At 36.0% G+C, this 20,143-nt stretch overlaps 1 protein-coding gene across 16 annotated transcripts in view; it reads right to left on the reverse strand.

Moving 5' to 3' along the window:
* DOP1A (DOP1 leucine zipper like protein A) overlaps window positions 1–20,143 on the reverse strand; it is a 113,001-nt gene that overhangs the window by 50,314 nt on the left and 42,544 nt on the right. For 7 of the 16 annotated variants that reach the window (XR_010836152.1, XR_010836153.1, XM_067011239.1 and 4 more), the window contains 8 exons: window positions 12,849–12,948; window positions 11,993–12,102; window positions 10,975–11,083; window positions 9,656–9,776; window positions 7,130–7,249; window positions 5,288–5,402; window positions 4,886–4,915; window positions 4,341–4,574 (listed from right to left, as the gene is read on the reverse strand). Coding sequence is in view for 13 of the 16 variants with exons in the window: in XM_067011239.1 (XP_066867340.1) it covers window positions 4,341–4,574; window positions 4,886–4,915; window positions 5,288–5,402; window positions 7,130–7,249; window positions 9,656–9,776; window positions 10,975–11,083; window positions 11,993–12,102; window positions 12,849–12,948 (939 nt within the window). In the remaining 3 variants the exon portion in view is untranslated. The remainder of the gene's footprint in view (window positions 1–4,340; window positions 4,575–4,885; window positions 4,916–5,287; window positions 5,403–7,129; window positions 7,250–9,655; window positions 9,777–10,974; window positions 11,084–11,992; window positions 12,103–12,848; window positions 12,949–20,143) is intronic. The other 9 variants (XR_010836154.1, XM_067011240.1, XM_067011233.1 and 6 more) reach the window with 4 other exon arrangements.

Raw genomic sequence — 20,143 nt, forward strand, 5'->3', positions numbered from 1 at the left:
TGGCTATTAAGCTTACATTCTTTCAACAAGAAGTTACTGAACCGACATTATTTCCCACATTAGATATCTGGAACAAAAGGAACTGTTTATAATCTAGAGGAGAAGAGACAATTACTGTATAAACAAAAAATGAACCAGCTACTGAAGTAGAATAACTTCATCATTATTAATAATAATGATTAACTGTTCCCTCTCTATAAAGATGAGTACAATCATCAAGCATATTTTGTGGCTTAGTTTAAGTAAACAAAAGCTATACATATCACAAGCTCCTTAGGTGATTGTGCCAAAGCATAATTTGAACTTGAATAAGATCACTAAAAAGTGACCTTACGGAAGATCACCGAAGATATACACACTAAATGCTCTGATGCTACAAAGCTGGGCCTCACTTGGTGTTCTCTGCCTCAGCGAATGACACCACCCGTCATGAAAACAGGAAGGCAGAAATCTAGGGCGATTCTTGGTACCTTCTCCACCTCTCCTGCACACTTTCCTTACATCCATTCCAGCACTGTGGTCAAGGGTGCTGGCCGTGAGTCAGCTAAGAGTCTGCCACTTTCCCGCTTGGTAAGTCATTGAACCTCTCCGAACCTCCTAATCTATGTAATTGAGATGGCAAATTCCCACATTTTACAGTTGCAATGAGGACGAAGTAAGACAGTGTAGAACCTGCCACTTAGTAAACCTTCAATAAATGTTAGCGATCACTCATTACCCTACCAATCCATTACTACAGCTTATTGATGATTTTTCCTCAATGCGTGGCTAATCCATCCATTTCTGTCTTTACTCCCCCATCTTGTAAGTATGTGTTACTACCACCTCTCATCTGCACTACCGCGGGTCTCCCCACATCCATTTCTGTTTCTCAGATCCATACTCCACACTACAGCCAGAGTAATTTTTCTTTTCTTTTTTTTTTTAACATCTTTATTGGAGTATAATTGCTTTACAATGGTGTGTTAGTTTCTGCTGTATAACAAAGTGAATCAGCTATACATATACTTATATCCCCATACCCCCTCCCTCGGACTAATTTTTCAAATACACAAATCTGATTATGTCACTTGCTTTTTTCTCTTCGGTGTCTTCCCATTGCTCTGAAGATAAAGAATAAAAGCCTTAGTGCAGTGACAAGGCTCTGTAAGACTTGGCCCTCGCCTCTACCTCAACAGCAGCACCCCCCCTTCCTGTCTGCACAGCACTCCTTTTTGCCTAAGAGTCTGTGCAAATGCTCCTTCCTCTGTCAACGGCTTCTTCTTCCTACCTCACCCGCCCCAATGCCTCTAGAGCTTCACTCAAACAATCCATCCTCAAGAAAGCCTTTTGTGGCCCCCAATCTAGATCTGATCACCCCTTTCCCACATTCCTACCACTCCATTCTTTCCTTCATACATTTATCACAACTATAATTACATATGCATTTATTTGTTTAATACTTGTCTCCCAAGCAGAAAGAAAGGGTCAGGAAGGGCAAAGTTCACCTAGGTGTGCCTAGTTCACTGCTGGATACATAGAGTGGGTGCTGAACAAAGAGAGGTTGTTTTCTCTGATTCAAAGGTAAGAAAACTGAGGCTCAGGGAAGTTCAAAACAAAACTCACCCAAGGTCATAGCAAATAAACTTAGTAGGTAGAGACCTCAGATTAGATGATTCTAAACTTCATCATCCTTTCACCACAGCAGATCACTGTCTCTATAACAGCATGAGAGCTTTTCACATTACAATGCCAAAGTTTAGAGGCAACAGAAATGAACTTGTCGATTTTTCTCCTTTGAAATTTATACATTTAAAAAAATAAGTCTTATTTAAATGGTAAAATTGTCATTAGCTTATTATTACTTCTGTATTAATCTTTCTCATATAAGGATTATAAAACAATGGATGATATTACATTAATAGAATTCATGCTATAAATTCAGTTACACTTGTATACATTGATAATTAGTTGTATGGTCTATATTATGTAACTACAGTTCAGATTATTTTATAGTAAAATATCTTTCTGAAAATAGAAAGGGATTACATTTGGGTATAGAGATCCAATACACTGATTTTACAAAAATGTACTAAGTGCACGGAGAAAAAATTAGATTTATAATTTTTAAAAGAATCATTCTTTCAATTACAATTTCAAAAAAAAGGAATACTGAAAATACTCTCAGCTTTCAAATATGATCAATATTAGACATCTCAGTGAAGAAAATACCATTGTGCCTCAGTAAAAAATGGAAAAGAACATAGAAACCCTGGGAACAGGCAGGAAGACCAAAGGGTGGGAGGGGGGGAGCATATCTAAGGTTAATCAACCATTATATTAAAAAAGTAGATTATTTAATTGTCTTTCATTTAATATGAATGGGTGTTCCCATTTACTTTACCTGTAACCACCAATAAAGTGCCTCCAGATGTTTTCTACATAGTAAATATTCACTTAGTTGAATATGCTATGGAGAGACTGCTAAGGTCCCTCCCCTACTTTGACTAATCTCATTCAAATAAAAAACAAACCAATAACAGCTAATATCTATTTTAGTTTTACCCCTAAGAAGATCCTAGAGGCATAAATTAAGGAAAAACAGCACAACAAAATGAACTGTCCAATAACAGAATCAGTATCTCTCACATATAAATAATAAGCAGGTAGGAAGGAAAATAAGACAGACTAGTTTAAGTTTATGTGGCATAATCCTGGGATATATTTAAATTGTTTGAGGGTAATGTTCATTTCATACATGAAAAGCAATATATTTAGAAGGTCCAAGAAAAACGTTCTAGGGTTAAGACTTGATGGAAAAGGCTGTATGAGATCCTCCTGCTAATGTATTTTGCCTGGCTGACAAAATTAAAAGGCAACTGAAAAAAAAGTAAGGGCAACTACACAACCACAGGATTTAGGTAATGACCTTATATGCTAGAAATTTTTAAATCTTTTTTTTTGACATAGCACCCTTGTGCCTAAATTCAACAGAATTACATGATTCCGTGAATGTTTTCATTACTATTTACTAAAAAGTACATGTAGTATTATAAACCTGAAAGCTTTTAAATGGCTGATTTTTCCACATCCATTTCATAGGTGTTTAAATATGTTACTAGTGCCAGGCATTAAAATTATAGTTGACCCTGAGCAATACAGAGGTTAGAGGTACCGAACCCCTATACAGTCGAAAACCCACAAGTAACTTTTGATACCACCAAAACTTAACTTCTAAAAGCTTACTGTTGTCTGGAAGCCTTACTGATAACATAAATAATATATTAAAACATATTTTGTATGTTATATGTATATCTATGTATATTTTATGCACTCATGACATACCTAACTTTTTGCTTAATTTTTGTGATTTTTCTAGGCTATGCGATTTGTCTGAGAGTTTTTTCAAATTGTCACATATCTCCAAAAATTTTTCCAATATATTTATTGAAAAAAAATCCACATATAAGTGGACCCACTCAGTTCAGACCTGTGTTGCTCAAGGGTCAACTGTGTTACAATTCTACTCAACATCATAAAGTAAGCATTAAGAAACTGGAAGACTTGAGGAGAGAAAAAAAAAATCTGGATTTCAAGAAGAACATGTCAAAAATTTAGTGTATACATATGAAAAGGTCCAATAAAGTTTGGATTATAAACCTGCTGTTTAATAGGATAGTTACCAGCAACATGTGGCTATTGAGCTCTTGAAATGTGGCTGATCTGACAAACTAAATTTTTTAATGCAATTAATTTTAATTAAAATTTTTAAAGTGAGCCTTAATTTAGTTCCAAGAAAACTTTTAAGTGTGTTTCGAACAACCTGGGTATGTGAATTTAATTTTTCAAATGTAAATTTTACGAAATTAAGTATAGATCAAGTACTTCTAATAAAAATTTAGTATTTGAATGTGCTGTAAGTATAAAATACACAGTGGAATTTTGAAGACAGTACAAAAAAGAACGTAAAATATCTGACTAGTATTTTTTATGTTACATCAGTTTTATATTGATTACATGTTGAAATGGTAATATATTAGCTCTCATGGGCCTAGTAAAATACAATTAAAATTATTTTCACCTGTTCTTTTTTTTTTTTTTTTTTTAACTGTAGCTACCAGAAAATTTTAAGTTATATATGTTGTTTGTGTTATATTTCTTTTGGAAAGTGTGGATACAGACAGTTAAATTGCATTAGAGCCAAAAAAAAGCCTACAATACAGCCTACTGCCACAACACTGGGAACTAGGAAAGACTGACAAATATTTAAATGAGTACGTGTTAAGTGATTTTAGTTAGAAACTGTTCTGCCTTGAAGAAATATAATTGGTCTAGTACAAAAAATAACAGCAAAACGTTACCTTTTTGTCTTCCCACTCCTTGACTGAGTTGTTCTGCCCACTTGGAAACGGCAACACACCTCCAGTGCTGGCAGATAACAGAGGAGGTTGAACCTTGCTAAGGATCTTTGAGCAGAGCCTGAGAGAATCTGTGAGTTCAGTCAAGTGCAATGTCTGGAGGTGGCTTGTCAGGGCAGATATCATCCTGAGCAGCAACTGGGGCAAGTGTTCTGTCTGGATTTCAATATAAGTCTCCTGAAAACAAAAGCCAAGTGACAAAAGTTTATACAGTATATAACTCCAAAGTTATGTTATTTAATTTGAAATTTATTAATATATAAGAAAAAGAAATAATTTTACTCATTTTATATGTACCATGCTCTTAATTAACATTGTATGGTCATTTATTATTAATGACGTAAAATTTCTACTCCCAAATTCTCAATTTAAGTACTTCGAAGCATGTACTATAAAAGAACCCCAGTTTTATCTGTTACATTACTGAAATTATAACGTAACAAAAGTGAATACAATCAGTTAAAAACAAAACAGGCTGAATGTCATACCTGACACAGCACCCTCATACTTCTAGTAGGCTTCAAAATGAGAAAGCAAAGAATTGAGGAGAGAAAAGGCGAAAAGATTTCCAACAGTCTTCATTTAATAGAATCATTAATGAACACAAATGCAGCATTAGACTATTATATACTAAACATGTAAGACTTCAATAACATGCAATTATGAAGTATATTCCATGTATTATATAAGAATTGTATATGTATTATATATAATGTATGTCAGAGGACAAAACACTTCAATAATTTTATTTAAAATGCTATGCCAAAAGGGGGAAAATCAATTTACTTTTTTAAATGATACTTATTTGAAGATGAGGTCTATTTCCAAAAAGGAATATTTGAACTATGTTATTACATTTCCTCAATATTTTTTCACCAAGGTGATCTTACCAAAGAAACTATATCCAACAAAAAATCCACCAGTAAGCAGAAATTGGTCAGCTGTAACTCAGATGAGTCATTAGTATTTCCAGGCCCACTCTGAAGTCTGGCATGCAGTGTCCTCCTAAAAGAACAAAATTCACTTTAACAAGTATCCTATCAAGTGATGTGAATACATGTGATGACATCACTGTTTTTGAAATGAGTCGTGTCAACACTGGGGTGAACACGGTTAACTTCTTGTGAAGTATGTTCCCTTTCCCCTAGGACACTACTGTATCTCTACATGGAAAATTCCCAAAGCAAGATTCCTAGGCTGAACCTCTCCCTATGACACCCATCCTGAACTTCCAAGTGTTCTGGATGGTTCTATTTGGGACTTAACTCCTATTTCTCCCACTACAGATCTCACCTCCTAGCTAAAATGGACTATTTGCTGCTTGATTTCTAGCCTCAGGGCCTTTGTTCATACCAACCTGTCCCCCTGGATAGGCACCCTCTCCCAGCCTCATTTTCTCACATCCAGAATGCAGTCATCTTTCAAACGGTACCTCCTCTAAGAAGCCTCTTCTGATACAAGTAGTAGAGATTATTCCTCCAATAAACATGCGCATTAAATCACATTAATCCTATCTGCCCATACACTGCCCTACACTCTGAAGACACAAAGTAAGAATATGCTACAGTCCCTAGCCAGCAAGAAATATAAGCCCATAGACAACGTAACAATGTGATAGGGTAGGAGAAGTTGACTCTGATGGGAGACTTGAGGGAGTCATAGAAGGCTTCTGAAAGGGGGTGACCTCTTTATAGGACCTTACCAGGTGGGCTAGGGAGAAGACTATTTTAGAAAAAATAACATGAGTGAAAGCTCAGCAGCACCACTGAAGGCTCAGTTAATGTTGTTCAAGGGTTAGTCCAGGTTAGCGAAAGCAGGGCATATGTGTATGTTTGTGAGTGTGAAAACAAAGTGGGAACCTGGGCCAGGGCCAGGTGGTGGAAAGACACCCACAATTCCTCGGCATTCCTACCACACCTTCATCTCTCTCTTAAGGCACCCGTAACCTTTAATTTAATACAGTACTAGGAATGCGCATCAGCATGTCTTACTTGTTCCTGCTGTGAGCTCTTTGAAGACAGGCACTGTCTATATGTCTAGCATAGTGCCTTTCCACTGGGTGTGCAGTAGCTGTTCAATGAGTAAGCAAGCAACTTTCTCAATCATTAAAGGGATTAATTTTATATTTTTAAAAGACTTCTAATCCCGAGATCATAAATGCTTACTTGTTGACCCCATGTTCCCAAGGCTTGAGAGGTTAATCTGCTGCTGAGAGAATTGGGTCTAGAATCCAGACAGAAATTCTACCCAGATTCACTAGTATTACTGGGCTTTCAGAGCATTTTTTAAGCTTTACGATCTAAGGAGTGGATGATAATATGGACTGGTTCTATGTTTTTAAAAACATAAAAGTGACCGAGGACTTTTTTGTTATTCAAAGTGAGAAGCATTTTGGGAACGTGTGCTGAGGCACCAGCCACAAATTTGCTATTTTCTCTGCAACAAAGAAAAACTGCATTACTATAGATTGGAGAGGGAAAATCTTTCATCTATGCTGGTGACTGAATAACTCACCTCTAAACTCCTTTTCAAATCTAAGATTATACGATCAATGATTCTGTATTCTAGAGTGACCTGGTAGAGACAGATTATGGCCATTAAATGATAGCTGTCAGTAGTAGTAGTAAAATGTATAAAAGAGCATTTTCATTAAACTCCAGAACTTAAAAAAAAATAACAAAGACTGGCTTTGAATGCTATTAAATGAAAATGAATAAAACAGTTTAACGTACCTACAACATTCTTCAAACCAACGTGCAACATAATCCCACATATAATAAGGCTCAAAGGAATTAAAGAGAAGGTTGGCAGTTTTAATCAGTTCTGCTGTTTTCTTATTTTCCCTTAATTTACTAAAGAAAAAAAAAGAAAAAACAAAAACTGATAAATATAACATCTACTTTTTCAAATTTAAATGTGAGTGGAATGTTGTTAGGGGAGTACATATTCCTAAGTATTTGCTAGAAGACTTGCTAGTGAGAATATTGCAACAAATAATTTTTATCTACTGTCACTTTATCACTTTATGTGTAGTTATTTTTCCAAATTTGAGTTTTCATAACACAAATGTATGACCAAGATCAGAAATTAACCTTGCATAAGAAAAATAGCTGTGCTTCCAGCAGAAGAACAGGAAGTTCTTTGTGAACTATTTTGAGAGCATGATGGTGAATTTGGCATTAAATTCCTTTGTTTCCCTTGGCACATATAAACTGAGTGGTGATTTTTTAAAAATTAATTAATTAATTAATCTTTGGCTGAGTTGGGTCTTCGTTGCTGTGTGTGGGCTTTCTCTAGTTGCCGTGAGCGGGGGCTACTCTTCGTTGTGGTGCGCGGGCTTCTCATTGCGGTGGCTTCTCTTGTTGTGGAGCACGGGCTCTAGGTGCACGGGCTTCAGTAGTTGTGGCATGCGGGGCTCAGTAGTTCTGGCTTGAGGGCTCTAGAGTGTAGGCTCAGTAGTTGTAGCACATGTGCTTAGTTGCTCCACGGCATGTGGGATCTTCCTGGACCAGGGCTCGAACCCATGTCCCCTGCATTGGCAGGCGGATTCTTAACCACTGTGCCACCAGGGAAGGCCCAGTGATTTGATTTTGACGGCCTAGATTCTGAAAGAATTTTTATGCTTTCCTGAACTATTCAGGATTTGTTTGAGAAAGGTTAAGTTTATCTTGGTGAGTTTCAATCTACTTATTATTTTTAGCTTGAAAAACAATAACAACAAAAAGAAGTAATACTGTCAATAGCCACTCTTACTGTAATTCCATCAGAGAAAAATAACTTCGTTATTTCAAGTGGGAGCCCTCTAGCATATTAAATACCCACCTAACTACCATCTCCTGTCACCCTTCCTAACAATTAAAATAATTATTTTTCTATATAGTGATGTACTGTCAATACAACTAGCATGTTATAGTACGAAAGGCTAATTAAATACTCAATGGGACAAAATAAATTATCAGGCAGTGTACAGAATGAAACAGAATACAAGGTTAGCCAATATTAACTACTCAAACAAAAATCAGAGGGGATTATCTTTATCAGAAATCAAAAACTGTCTTAAAAAGTTTTAATATAAAAAAGTATGCTTTGGGCTTCCCTGGTGGCGCAGTGGCTGAGAGTCCGCCTGCTGATGCGGGGGACACGGGTTGGTGCCCCGGTCCGGGAAGATCCCACATGCCGCGGAGCGGCTGGGCTCCGTGAGCCGTGCTCCGCGACGGGAGAGACCACAACAGTGAGAGGCCTGCATACCGCAAAAAAAAAAAAAGTATGCTTTAGGAAAGCCCTGGTTATCTCCAAAGTGTCACCAAGGTGACACCAATAAAATGCAAAGTGAGAATTCCCTGGCAGTCCAGTAGTTAGGACCCTGCACCTTCACTGCTGAGGGCCCAGGTTCAATCCCTGGTCAGGGAACTAAGATCCCACAAGCCACGCAGTGCAGCCCCCCAAAATTAATTAATTAATTAAAATGCAAAGTATGTAAAAGAAATTGTTGTCTTGGATCCTTTGTCATAATGATAGATGAGACTGGAAAACAGGTAGGCTCCTTAAAGTAGAGAAGAAATGAAAAAGTAAGACTTTGTCAGCATGTATCCACCACTGACTTAGAGAAGAGGATATGCTAATGTTATATGACTTCTCTCAGGGATTAAAAAAAATATGTGTACATACACACACACACACACACACACACACACACACACACACACATATATAGAAATAATTTGAAAGAGGAAAGAACCATCACTTGAAAAAAAGTCTTTAAAGAACGCCTAGTGCCCTCTGATTGATTTAATTCTGTGTTCAAGTCTTCTTCCGATCTATGCTTTGGTCTCCTGAGCGTGTCAAGGCGCCAAGAGGGCACTACCCTGTGCGAACTACCAGGCCTGGTTACCAAGCAAGGTACAGCTTTCACTATTAACTGACACGTGAACGTTAATCTCTTGTGGGTTTGAGAAGTGTGAATGAATTCCCTGGAGTCTGTATCTTCACATTAACTGCTAAAATTTAGTTTTCTAAACTGGTGCGGCTGAGAACCAACCCTGGAAGGTGGTGGCATTGGACACAGACAGCACTCATGCTACACATGCCTGTTTGCAAGGCCAGTGCAGTTAATTGTGAGAGTTCACATTACTAAAATATAGTGATACTTTAAATCAAACTCACTCATTCATAACACAAATTTCATTTAGTAATGTCTACTTTACAAATATTAATAAAGGAGGACCTTTGTGTCATGTTTAATTTTTCTGGTAATCCACCTGCTTAACTGAGCGTGATCCTTGCTGAAGGGTGGTTCCATCTGAAGATTCAATTCTGCTTTACACTGAGAATATAATGTTCTAAACACTTCAATGAGGACATCTTCTAGAATTACAGGTCCTAAAATTAATATACATATTAAAGACAATAATTAATATGACAAATCACGATTATCTACAAATTGGCATGATTAAAGTAAGCTTTAAAACAGGTATTTTGAAAAAACTAATGTTTTTTCCAGAAGTGAAACTAAACTTCACACCCTGAGAGGCTAACAGTAAAATAGTAAATAAAGGAACAAATGTTTATTTAACTATATAGGTTGACTTAACAGAAATGACAAAATCAGGGAAATTGGTTTGGCCAGTTAATAGCTCTGTTAGCTTGGACAAGTTATTTAACTTCTTTGAGCTCTGCTGTCTTCATGCAGAATGAAGACAGGAGCAAAGTTACGTACTATCGGTGTGAGGGTCAGGAAAAATTCTGTAAGGTGGGCAGCACGGTTGCCAGAGTATAATGAGTGCTCAATGAATGTAACCTGTATTACTATCACTAACTGACATAATACAAAAGTGCACAAGGCTAAACTTTACTGCTATAAGAGACACCAATCTCCTCAGAAAACTTCCTGAACTTCCATCTATTACCACGTAATACAGCCACTGGTACAACTCAAGTTATTTTTACATTAAATTTTTTTCATTTTTCTTTTAAGAGTTGGTGAGAGAACTTATGCATATTTGCTAAAACTTCTGCACATAATTTAATAAAACTCCATACTTTATTATTTCACTTTATCATTGCTAATATTTTCAGTTTTTCTTCATTTCTGTCCCAGGTGCCGTAACTATCTTCCCAAGAGATCTAGTATATAGGAAGTACACGGTGAAGAAAGAGAAAACACATAAAACAGAGGGGATGTGGGGAAGAAGGTTGAGGGGTATGACTAAAATATTTTTGCTCAAATCCTTGAATTCTGTGAACTATAAGATAGTCATGACAGATCATCAGTGTTTCGATTTCAGTACCTTAATCAGGACTAAGAGGAGCTTAGACAGCACCTTTAAGGTGACTCCTCTGCTACCTATGTAGCACAGGGTAGACAGATGATAACATACCAGCTGAATGTACATCTGTATCTTCTTAATGTTCTAGAGTGAATTTTGGGTAAGGAACTGTTGAGAACCTGTATTTAAAGGCCACCTCTAAATACAGAAGGTTTTCTAAGTAATGACTTTATCTTAGTTTTATCACGAGGCAATACAAAACGACCACATATGATCTTGTGCCCTAGGATAGTTAGGATAGTACATATTACCTAGCTCAGGTTTGTCCAGTAAACTGATTAAAATACGAAAAGGTTTTAGATCCTGCGTTAAAGTGCTCTCTTCTCCAAATCCATTCACTTGTAAGATCCCCACCATTGCCTTCAAAGAAGAAAAAGTACATCAGTCATTTAAGTAAACAGATTCGAAGATTTTTTCTTAAGAAAAATGTTTTTATATACAACCATATGTAAACAGAGATTTACATCTCCTATTGCTTTTCTGAAGCTCTCTTGCTGAAGTTGGCTTTTTTCCTCTGCTAGGGGGAAAAGAACAGTTATATTCATTTCTCTTGACAGAAGAAGAAAGGGTTTAACTTTTCCACCTTTTTTTCTAGAGAAAATGTAAAGAAAATCTAGAAAAATAAATTCATGAGTTATTTGATTTCCTAAAAGATAAAAATGTTCCTCTTGACTGTCAACATGCCCCAAACTCGTTACCATGGCAGGATTTTCTCATTAGTAACTCAAAACTGTATTCTTATAACCTCACTTATTTCAAACTGTTTCAGACACCATGTCCTCTCTCAGTTTAAGATATCTTGAATAAATTTAATTGAAGTAAAAATAATATGAAATAAGCCTATAGATCATTTAAATATTTCCATTACAAAAGTAGTTTTAACATTTAAATTCTTGTTGCAACCCAAACTTCCCTGGAATTTCAGAGTAAATAACACAGGTCCTGGCTCATTTTTGGAAGAGCTCCAAGTTCCACAGGGCAGACAGGTGAGAAGCTGCAACTACGTTGTGATGAACTCATGAAGACAAAGTAAATGAAAAAAACGATCTCAGGACTTACACAGAAGTGAGTCTGGCTTTACCATTACTTACTTACTTTATGGCCGCCATGTGCTTGCTACAGTCCTTCTTAGGAAGTTGGTGAGTCTCGTCTCCACCCCTCCAACGGTAAGTTAATTCACTTAAGGCAGGACTTTGTCTTATTTGTTACTTGTTGAGTAACTACAGTGGTCACGGAGTAACCAAAAAATAAAATGAAAGCATCCATTACCTGAACCAACAATTCTTTTGAAAAGGTAGTGAAATAGTAAGTAGCGTGTTCTTCAGGATTGCTGTGTCTTGTGCTTCTGGGTCCTATGATAGCACCGTTGTTATCAAAACCTCCATGGAAACAAATTGTAAAATAAATTAAAATGGAATTCTTAAAACTGTTGTTCACTAAATACCAAAACAGCAAATATCTCAAAAACAGCACTAAACACTTACCAATTAGTAGCCCAATCAATGTCAGCAAGAGAGATCATTTTAGATAGTTTAATAAAGGGAAACCAATTCAATACATAAGTGAGTATCATAGTAAACTTCCAGAATTATCTTGGTTTTTTTCAAACAGTGAAAGAACTGAAGAGTCAGAAAATCCAAATAAGTTACATTGTGTCTTCTCACTCTAGGCAGTAAAGAGTTGTGAAGACAGGCCAAACACTCAAAAAAGTATGGAAGAACAGAGTGTACACAATATTTTACTGCCTGAGTGGGAGACAGGTACCATGTGTGGGACAGAAGTACCAGTCCTGATTCCTTTCAAGTTTTGGATATTATGTCATTATTTTGATTATGAATTTATCCTTCTTTGTCTACATACTTAGAGTATAACAGCCTCAATTTATAAGGGGAAAAACAATCTTGTCAAAGGGAACATGACCTATAGATTAAAACAGCTTCTTCAACTAAGAAGCTTTTGAGATTTCTTCATACCATACACAACTCATACTGTCTTTCTTTTTATTGTCTATTTAAGTAAACTTTTAGTTTCTTAATTTAGGACATACATAAACTTGATAATACTTATGTATGGAAAATTTCCCTTCATCCTTTCCTAGCGAAGACCACACACATCAAACACTTACCGAGAAGCCAGGCATAAAGTCTTCGGTTCAGGGACATATCCCTCCTTAACACTACATGCAGGGCTGCTGACAAGATCCTTATCATGTCTGGTCGAGTGGCCTGCAACAGTTGGGAATGTGGTTGTACTTAATCACATACAAAAATATATTACGTTCTTTCCTTTTTAAAAAAATAATACCTCAAGCACATTCAGAACTTGAGGGTTTAGGAGGTACTTTCGTACAACATAATCTCATTTGATCTTTCAAACACAGGAATTATTACTTCCATGCTACAGATTAGGAAACAGAAAAGCTGGATAACACAGCTATTTAGTTGCATAGCTAAAACTACAACTGAAATATTTTAACCTCCATTTTAAAGTTCTTTATCCTATCCAATGTTAGCAAAATCTGTCAGAAGCAAAGAAATTGGAGTCAGAAGGGACAGACACAAGAAAATAATATGCTTTTAGTATTTCACATTCATAGTGGTGTCAACTGACTATAAATAAACTCTTCAGAAGTTCACTATCTTCATCAATTCCAAGTCTTTCATTTCTTGTTCTTTTTAAAATTTTTATCCTGTAGTATTTCAAACACGGAGAAATACAGAAAACAATATAATGAATCCTTTTTGTAACCATCCCCCAGCTTTAACAAATCTTAATTTCTTTTGTTCATTTTACTCCAGGTCTTCTAAAGAGAAATAATTCACTTTCTTCTTTGCCTCTTTCCTAATAGCCTTAATTAGATGTTTAAAATATGATTTACTAAAGGAGATCTGGTTTTAGCTAAAAGGGTTCAAAGTTAAAAAAAAAAGAAAAGCAGTTAATTAAACTGCTGTCAATTTTAAGAATATTACTAGATAATCCCTTTAGAATAGAATTTTGGAATCTGAGCATTAGAAGGTATGGTAGAAATCACCCAGTCTCACAACCACTTTAGAATAAAGGACCAGAGCCTCACAGGACCTAAGTACTTGAATGCCTTGTTGGTGCCCAGCTGATAGAGAATGCACCTCTTCTTACTCAGACTACCCAAGTTTTTACTACACCATGATTTTTGACAGACAGTATTAGAAAGGAATTCACCCGACTTGCTTAAGCTTCTAAGGAAGCTTAGAGAAATAACTGACATGTTACAGAACACAGATCATCAACAGCTGCCAAAATAGTCATTCCTCTGAACACAGATGTCTTCTATTCACGTAAGCAATTCTCAAACGGCGCTTCCCAGACTCCTGGGGACCTCTAAGAGCCTTTCAGGAGGACCACAAGGTAAAAAAAAATTTATAAAACAATACCAAGATGTTGTTTGCCTTTTTTGATGTGTTAACATTTGCTCTGATAATGCAATACTGGGTAAAACTGCTGGCATCTTAACACAAAAAGCAGCAGTACCAGCAGTGGTATCCACTGTACTTGTAGTCATTGTATTTTCTACTGTTATGTATTTACAGTAAAAGTCAAAACAAAAGAAGAAAAAACAGTTTCACTTAAGAATGCTGATTAAACAGCAAACATTTATTTTATTAAATATTGACTCTTGAGTACCTGCCTTTTAATATTCTGTGCAATGAAAGGAGTATACATAAAGCACTCCTGCTGTAAACTGAAGCACGATGGATGTCTCAAGGAAAAGCACTTGTGTGACTATTTGAATTGTGAGGTGAACTACCAGCTTTTTGTCACAGAATACCTCCTTTACCTGAAAGAATGACTGGTATGATCTATGATTATTCAGGCTTGGACACCTGGTAGACATTTTCTCAAAAATAAACAAAGTGAGCCTGTCACTTCAAGGGAAAACAATTAATATTCATTGTTACAAATAATAAAATTTAAGCTTCCAAGAGAAAATTAGAATTTTGGAAAATTTGTATTTGGCTTGAAATTATATTGAACTGAACTGAATTGGCTTGAAAGCTTCCCAATACCTAACAAACTTTACTGATGAGATCAGTGGTAATACTAGTAAATGTGATGGTTGTTGTGTGAACACTGGGGAGATATGCATAATTCAGTAAAACAACACTTTCCAAACAACCAATCATGATGTTACAACAGCATGTATGGGTAAAAGATCTATTCAAAGTGCAAGACAGACCAGTGGATTTTAATGAAACACACTATGAAAAGTTCCCTGATTCGGTTTTAGACTTCATATTACAACTAATTTTTTAAAAAACTATAGCTTGTTGAGTTTTGGTTTAGTATCAAAGAAAAATATACTATTTTAACAAAAAAGACTATTGAAATACTCCTTCCTTTTCCAACTAGTATCCGTGTGAGATCAAATTTTATCCATATACTTCAATCAAAAGAAAAAAATCACAACAGAGTGAATGCTGAAGTAGATACGAGCATTCTGCTTTCTACTATTAGACCAGACATTAAAGAGATTTTCAAAAAATATAAAACAATGCTAATCTACAAAATTTTTTTGTGTTGGAAAATACTCTCATAAAATATTATTTGTACTCATGTGATAACTTTGTTATTGTTATTTTAAATGAATTAGTAAATATTTTAAAATTTGTCAGTTTTAATTTTTAATATGATATAAACATAGATAGATCTAATGTACATAAGCAAAAGAATTTTTAGGATCCTCAATATTTTTAAAGAATGTAATGGGGTCCTGAAACCAAAGAACTGCTGATCTACCTATTTAACCTCAGATATGTAGGTCACAAATATTGTCACAAGATATGAAAAGTACTAATGTCTTCCAATCTTATTTTGAGAGAAAAATTTACTTTCCTAAGAAAGTAAGAAGTCACTCCTTGATTACTACTGACATCACTATGTATTGCTAATACAGAAAAAAATTCTAGTATAATCTCACTTAAAGGTCAAACTTCTAGAGATTAGGGTCAACTTTCCATAAAATTAATAAAAAGAGTCTAATAAACTTGTGAAGTACTAACACTCTTAACAGCAATCACTCTTTTGGGGATAAGGTAATGAAGGCTCTCTTAAATTACCATTACAATCAATACTTGTTATGAGTTTATTACATGCAAGACATGGAAAGGAGGAAAGTGGGGAACAAAGATTACTCTGTCATGATGCTTTGATCCTTTTTCTCAGGTAATCTAATAATATGGTATACTAGTGGGGGGAAGAGTATTAGAATTGGTCTGGGTGGAGTATGTACTTAAAAAAAAAACATATTCAACACAGCTATTGTTTTCATAATACAAATTACAGAAGGAAGGCAGAGAAAATCTTGGTTGGTAGGGATACAGAGGTGGTAGAGTAATAAAGTACTGAAAGAAGCTCAGGCTGAAAAAAGGTTGAGAAGTACTGGTCTAGTGAGATTACATTGTTCTTCTCAATTTAAGTCTACCATGACTTAATTCTTTAGATCTTGCTGAATCATCTATCTGTATATTGAAGGACTCATAGTGTTGAAAGTTTGCAAGGGAAGAAAGCAATGGGAATGTTTAAGAGTAAAGGTTAATAAGTTATTTATTTATTTATTTATTTATTTTTATTTTTATTTTTTCTTTTTCTTTTTTTTTTTTTTTTTTTTTTTGTGGTACGCGGGCCTCTCACTGTTGTGGCCTCTCCGGTTGCGGACCACAGGCTCCGGACGCGCAGGCTCAGTGGCCATGGCTCACGGGCCCAGCCGCTCCGCGGCATGTGGGATCTTCCCGGACTGGGGCACGAACCGGCGTCCCCTGCATCGGCAGGCGGACTCTCAACCACTGCACCACCAGGGAAGCCCCTAATAAGTTTTTTAAATAAACACTTTAGGCTTTTGAGCCACATATATTTCTTTGCCATAATCTCCTTTGTTTTCTTTCTTTCTTTCTTCCTTTCTTTCTTTCACATCTTTACTGGAGTATAATTGCTTTACAATGGTGTCTTAGTTTCTGCTTTATAATACAGTGAATCAGTTATACATATACATATGTTCCCATATCTCTTCCCTCTTGCGTCTCCCTCCCTCCCACCCTCCCTATCCCACCCCTCTAGGTGGTCACAAAGCACCGAGCTGATCTCCCTGTGCTATGTGGCTACTTCCCACTAGCTAGCTATTTTACATTTGATAGTGTATATATGTCCATGCCACTCTCTCACTTCGTCCCAGCTTACCATTCCCCCTCCCCATATCCTCAAGTCCATTGTCTAGTAGGTCTGTGTCTTTATTCCTGTCTTGCCCCTAGGTTCTTCATGACCTTTTTTTTTAAATTCTTAGATTCCATATATATGTGTTAGCATATGGTATTTGTTTTTCTCTTTCTTACTTACTTCACTCTGTATGACAGACTCTAGGTCCATCCACCTCACTACAAATAACTCAATTTCGATTCTTTTTATGGCTGAATAATATACCATTGTATATATGTGCCACATCTTCTTTATTCATTCATGTGTTGATGGACACTTAGGTTGCTTCCATGTCCTGGCTATTGTAAATAGAGCTGCAATGAACATTTTGGTACATGACCCTTTTTGAATTATGGTTTTCTCAGGGTATATGCCCAGTAGTGGGATTGCTGAGTCGTATGGTAGTTCTATTTTTAGTTTTTTAAGGAACCTCCATACCGTTCTCCATACTGGCTGTATCAATTCACATTCCCACCAACAGTGCAAGAGGGTTCCCTTTTCTCCATACCCTCTCCAACATTTATTGTTTGTAGATTTTTTGATGATGGCCATTCTGACTGGTGTGAGATGATATCTCATTGTAGTTTTGATTTGCATTTCTCTAATGATTAATGATGTTGAACACTCTTTCATGTGTTTGTTGGCAATCTGTATATCTTCTTTGGAGAAATGTCTGTTTAGGTCTTCTGCCTATTTTTGGATTGGGTTGTTTGTTTTTTTGATATTGAGCTGCATAAGCTGCTTGTAAATTTTGGAGATTAATTCTTTGTCAGTTGCTTCATTTGCAACTATTTTCTCCCATTCTAAGGGCTGTCTTTTGTTCTTGTTTAGGGTTTCCTTTGCTGTGCAAAAGCTTTTAAGTTTCATTAGGTCCCATTTGTTTATTTTTGTTTTTATTTCCATTTCTCTAGGAGGTGGGTCAAAAAGGATCTTGCTGTGATTTATGTCATAGGGTGTTCTACCTATGTTTTCCTCTAAGAGTTTGATAGTGTCTGGCCTTACATTTAGGTCTTTGATCCATTTTGAGTTTATTTTTGTGTATGGTGTTAGGGAGTGTTGTAATTTCTACTTTTATATGTACCTGTACAGTTTTCCCAACACCACTTATTGAAGAGGCTCTCTCTTCTCCACTGTATATTCTTGCCTCCTTTATCAAAGATAAGGGGACCATATGTGTGTGGGTTTATCTCTGGGCTTTCTATCCTGTTCCATTGATCTATATTTCTGTTTTTGTGCCAGTACCATACTATCTTGATTACTGTTGCCTTGTAGTATAGTCTGAAGTGAGGGAACCTGATTCCTCCAGCTCCATTTTTCGTTCTCAAGATTGCTTTGGCTATTCGGGGTCTTCTGTGTTTCCATACAAATTGTGAAATTTTTTGTTCTAGTTCTGTGAAAAATGCCAGTGGTAGTTTGATAGAGATTGCACTGAAACTGTAGATTGCTTTGGGTAGTAGAGTCATTTTCACAATGTTGATTCTTCCAATCCAAGAACACGGTATATCTCTTCATCTATTTGTATCATCTTTAACTTTTTTCATCAGTGTCTTATAATTTTATGCATACAGGTTTTTGTCTTCTTAGGTAGGTTTATTCCTAGATATTTTATTCTTTTTGCTGCAATGGTAAATGGGGGTGTTTTCTTAATTTCACTTTCAGATTTTTCATCATTAGTGCATAGGAATGCCAAAGATTTCTATGTATTAACTTCGCATCCTGCTACTTTACCAAATTCATTGATTAGCTCTAGTACTTTTCTGGTAGCATCTTTAGGATTCTCTATGTATAGTATCATGTCATCTGCAAACAGTGACAGCTTTACTTCTTCTTTTCTGATTTGGATTCCTTTTATTTCTTTTTCTTCTCTGATTGCTGTGGCTACAACTTCCAAAACTATGTTGAATAAGAGTGGTGAGAGTGGGCAACCTTGTCTTGTTCCTGATCTTAGTGGAAATGGTTTCAGTTTTTCACCATTGAGAACAATCCTAGCTGTAGGTCTGTCATATATGGCCTTTATTATGTTGAGGAAAGTTCCCTCTATGCCTACTTTCTGCAGGGTTTTTTTTAATAATAAATGGGTGTTGAATTTTGTCAAAAGCTTTCCTGCATCTATTGAGATGATCATGTGGTTTTTCTCCTTCAATTTGTTAATATGGTGTATCACATTGATTGATTTGCATATACTGAAGAATCCTTGCATTCCTGGGATAAACCCCACTTGATCATGGTGTATGATCCTTTTAATGTGCTGTTGGATTCTGTTTGCTACTATTTTGTTAAGGATTTTGCATCTATGTTCATCAGTGATCTTGGCCTGTAGTTTTCTTTCTTTGTGACATCTTTGTCTGGTTTTGGTATCAGGGTGATGGTGGCCTCATGGAATGAGTTTGGGAGTGTTCCTCCCTCTGCTATATTTTGGAAGAGTTTGAGAAGGGTAGGTGTTAGCTCTTCTCTAAATGTTTGATAGAATTCGCCTGTGAAGCCATCATAAAAAATCATTCTTACCTTGCGGGCTGCTTGCCCACCTCTCTACTGGTAAGTTTAGACTACACTGATATGCCCCAGCAGCCGTTTCTGTGAAAAGCCAGAATAAAGGCAGAATAAAGGCCCTTGGCTTAAGAATGGCAAGTCTTAAAATAGAAACGGGGTGGTTTATGTCCCACCCCTATAAATATACTGTTCCTATTACTAGGGAACAGTATAGGCAATGAAGTGTAAGATTCTTCAATTATTAATAACTCAATTTCAACCTGAATAAAGTAATAAAGAAAAATTTGAGCATGGCCAATCATAATGAAAATTCACTAGTTATCTACTAACCCCAGCTCTTTCAAAATCCCAAATAATAGTCTTTTCTGCTAATGACATTTTAGAAACAAACTTACTTTTCCAAGGAAAAGTTTTCCATTTCTTACTACATTTGTTAGGTATGTGGTTCCACCATTCTGAATACTTATACATTGGTGCTCTAAATTGCTCATCAGAATTTAGAACCCAGAAGAATTTAGATCACTTCCTTAAAAAATGAGGATAGTGATTAAATTAAGTTCCAGCTTCATTTACGATTTTAGTGAGCTATTCTCATCTGTCATGAAAGTACAGTTGACCCATGAACAAAGAGGGGGTTAAAAGTGTTGACAGTTAATGGAAAACCCAAGCATAATTTCAGTTGGCCCTCTGTATCTGTGGTTCCAT

The sequence above is a fragment of the Kogia breviceps genome, chromosome 13 (genome assembly GCF_026419965.1).
Source record: "Kogia breviceps isolate mKogBre1 chromosome 13, mKogBre1 haplotype 1, whole genome shotgun sequence".
NCBI lineage: Eukaryota > Metazoa > Chordata > Mammalia > Artiodactyla > Physeteridae > Kogia > Kogia breviceps.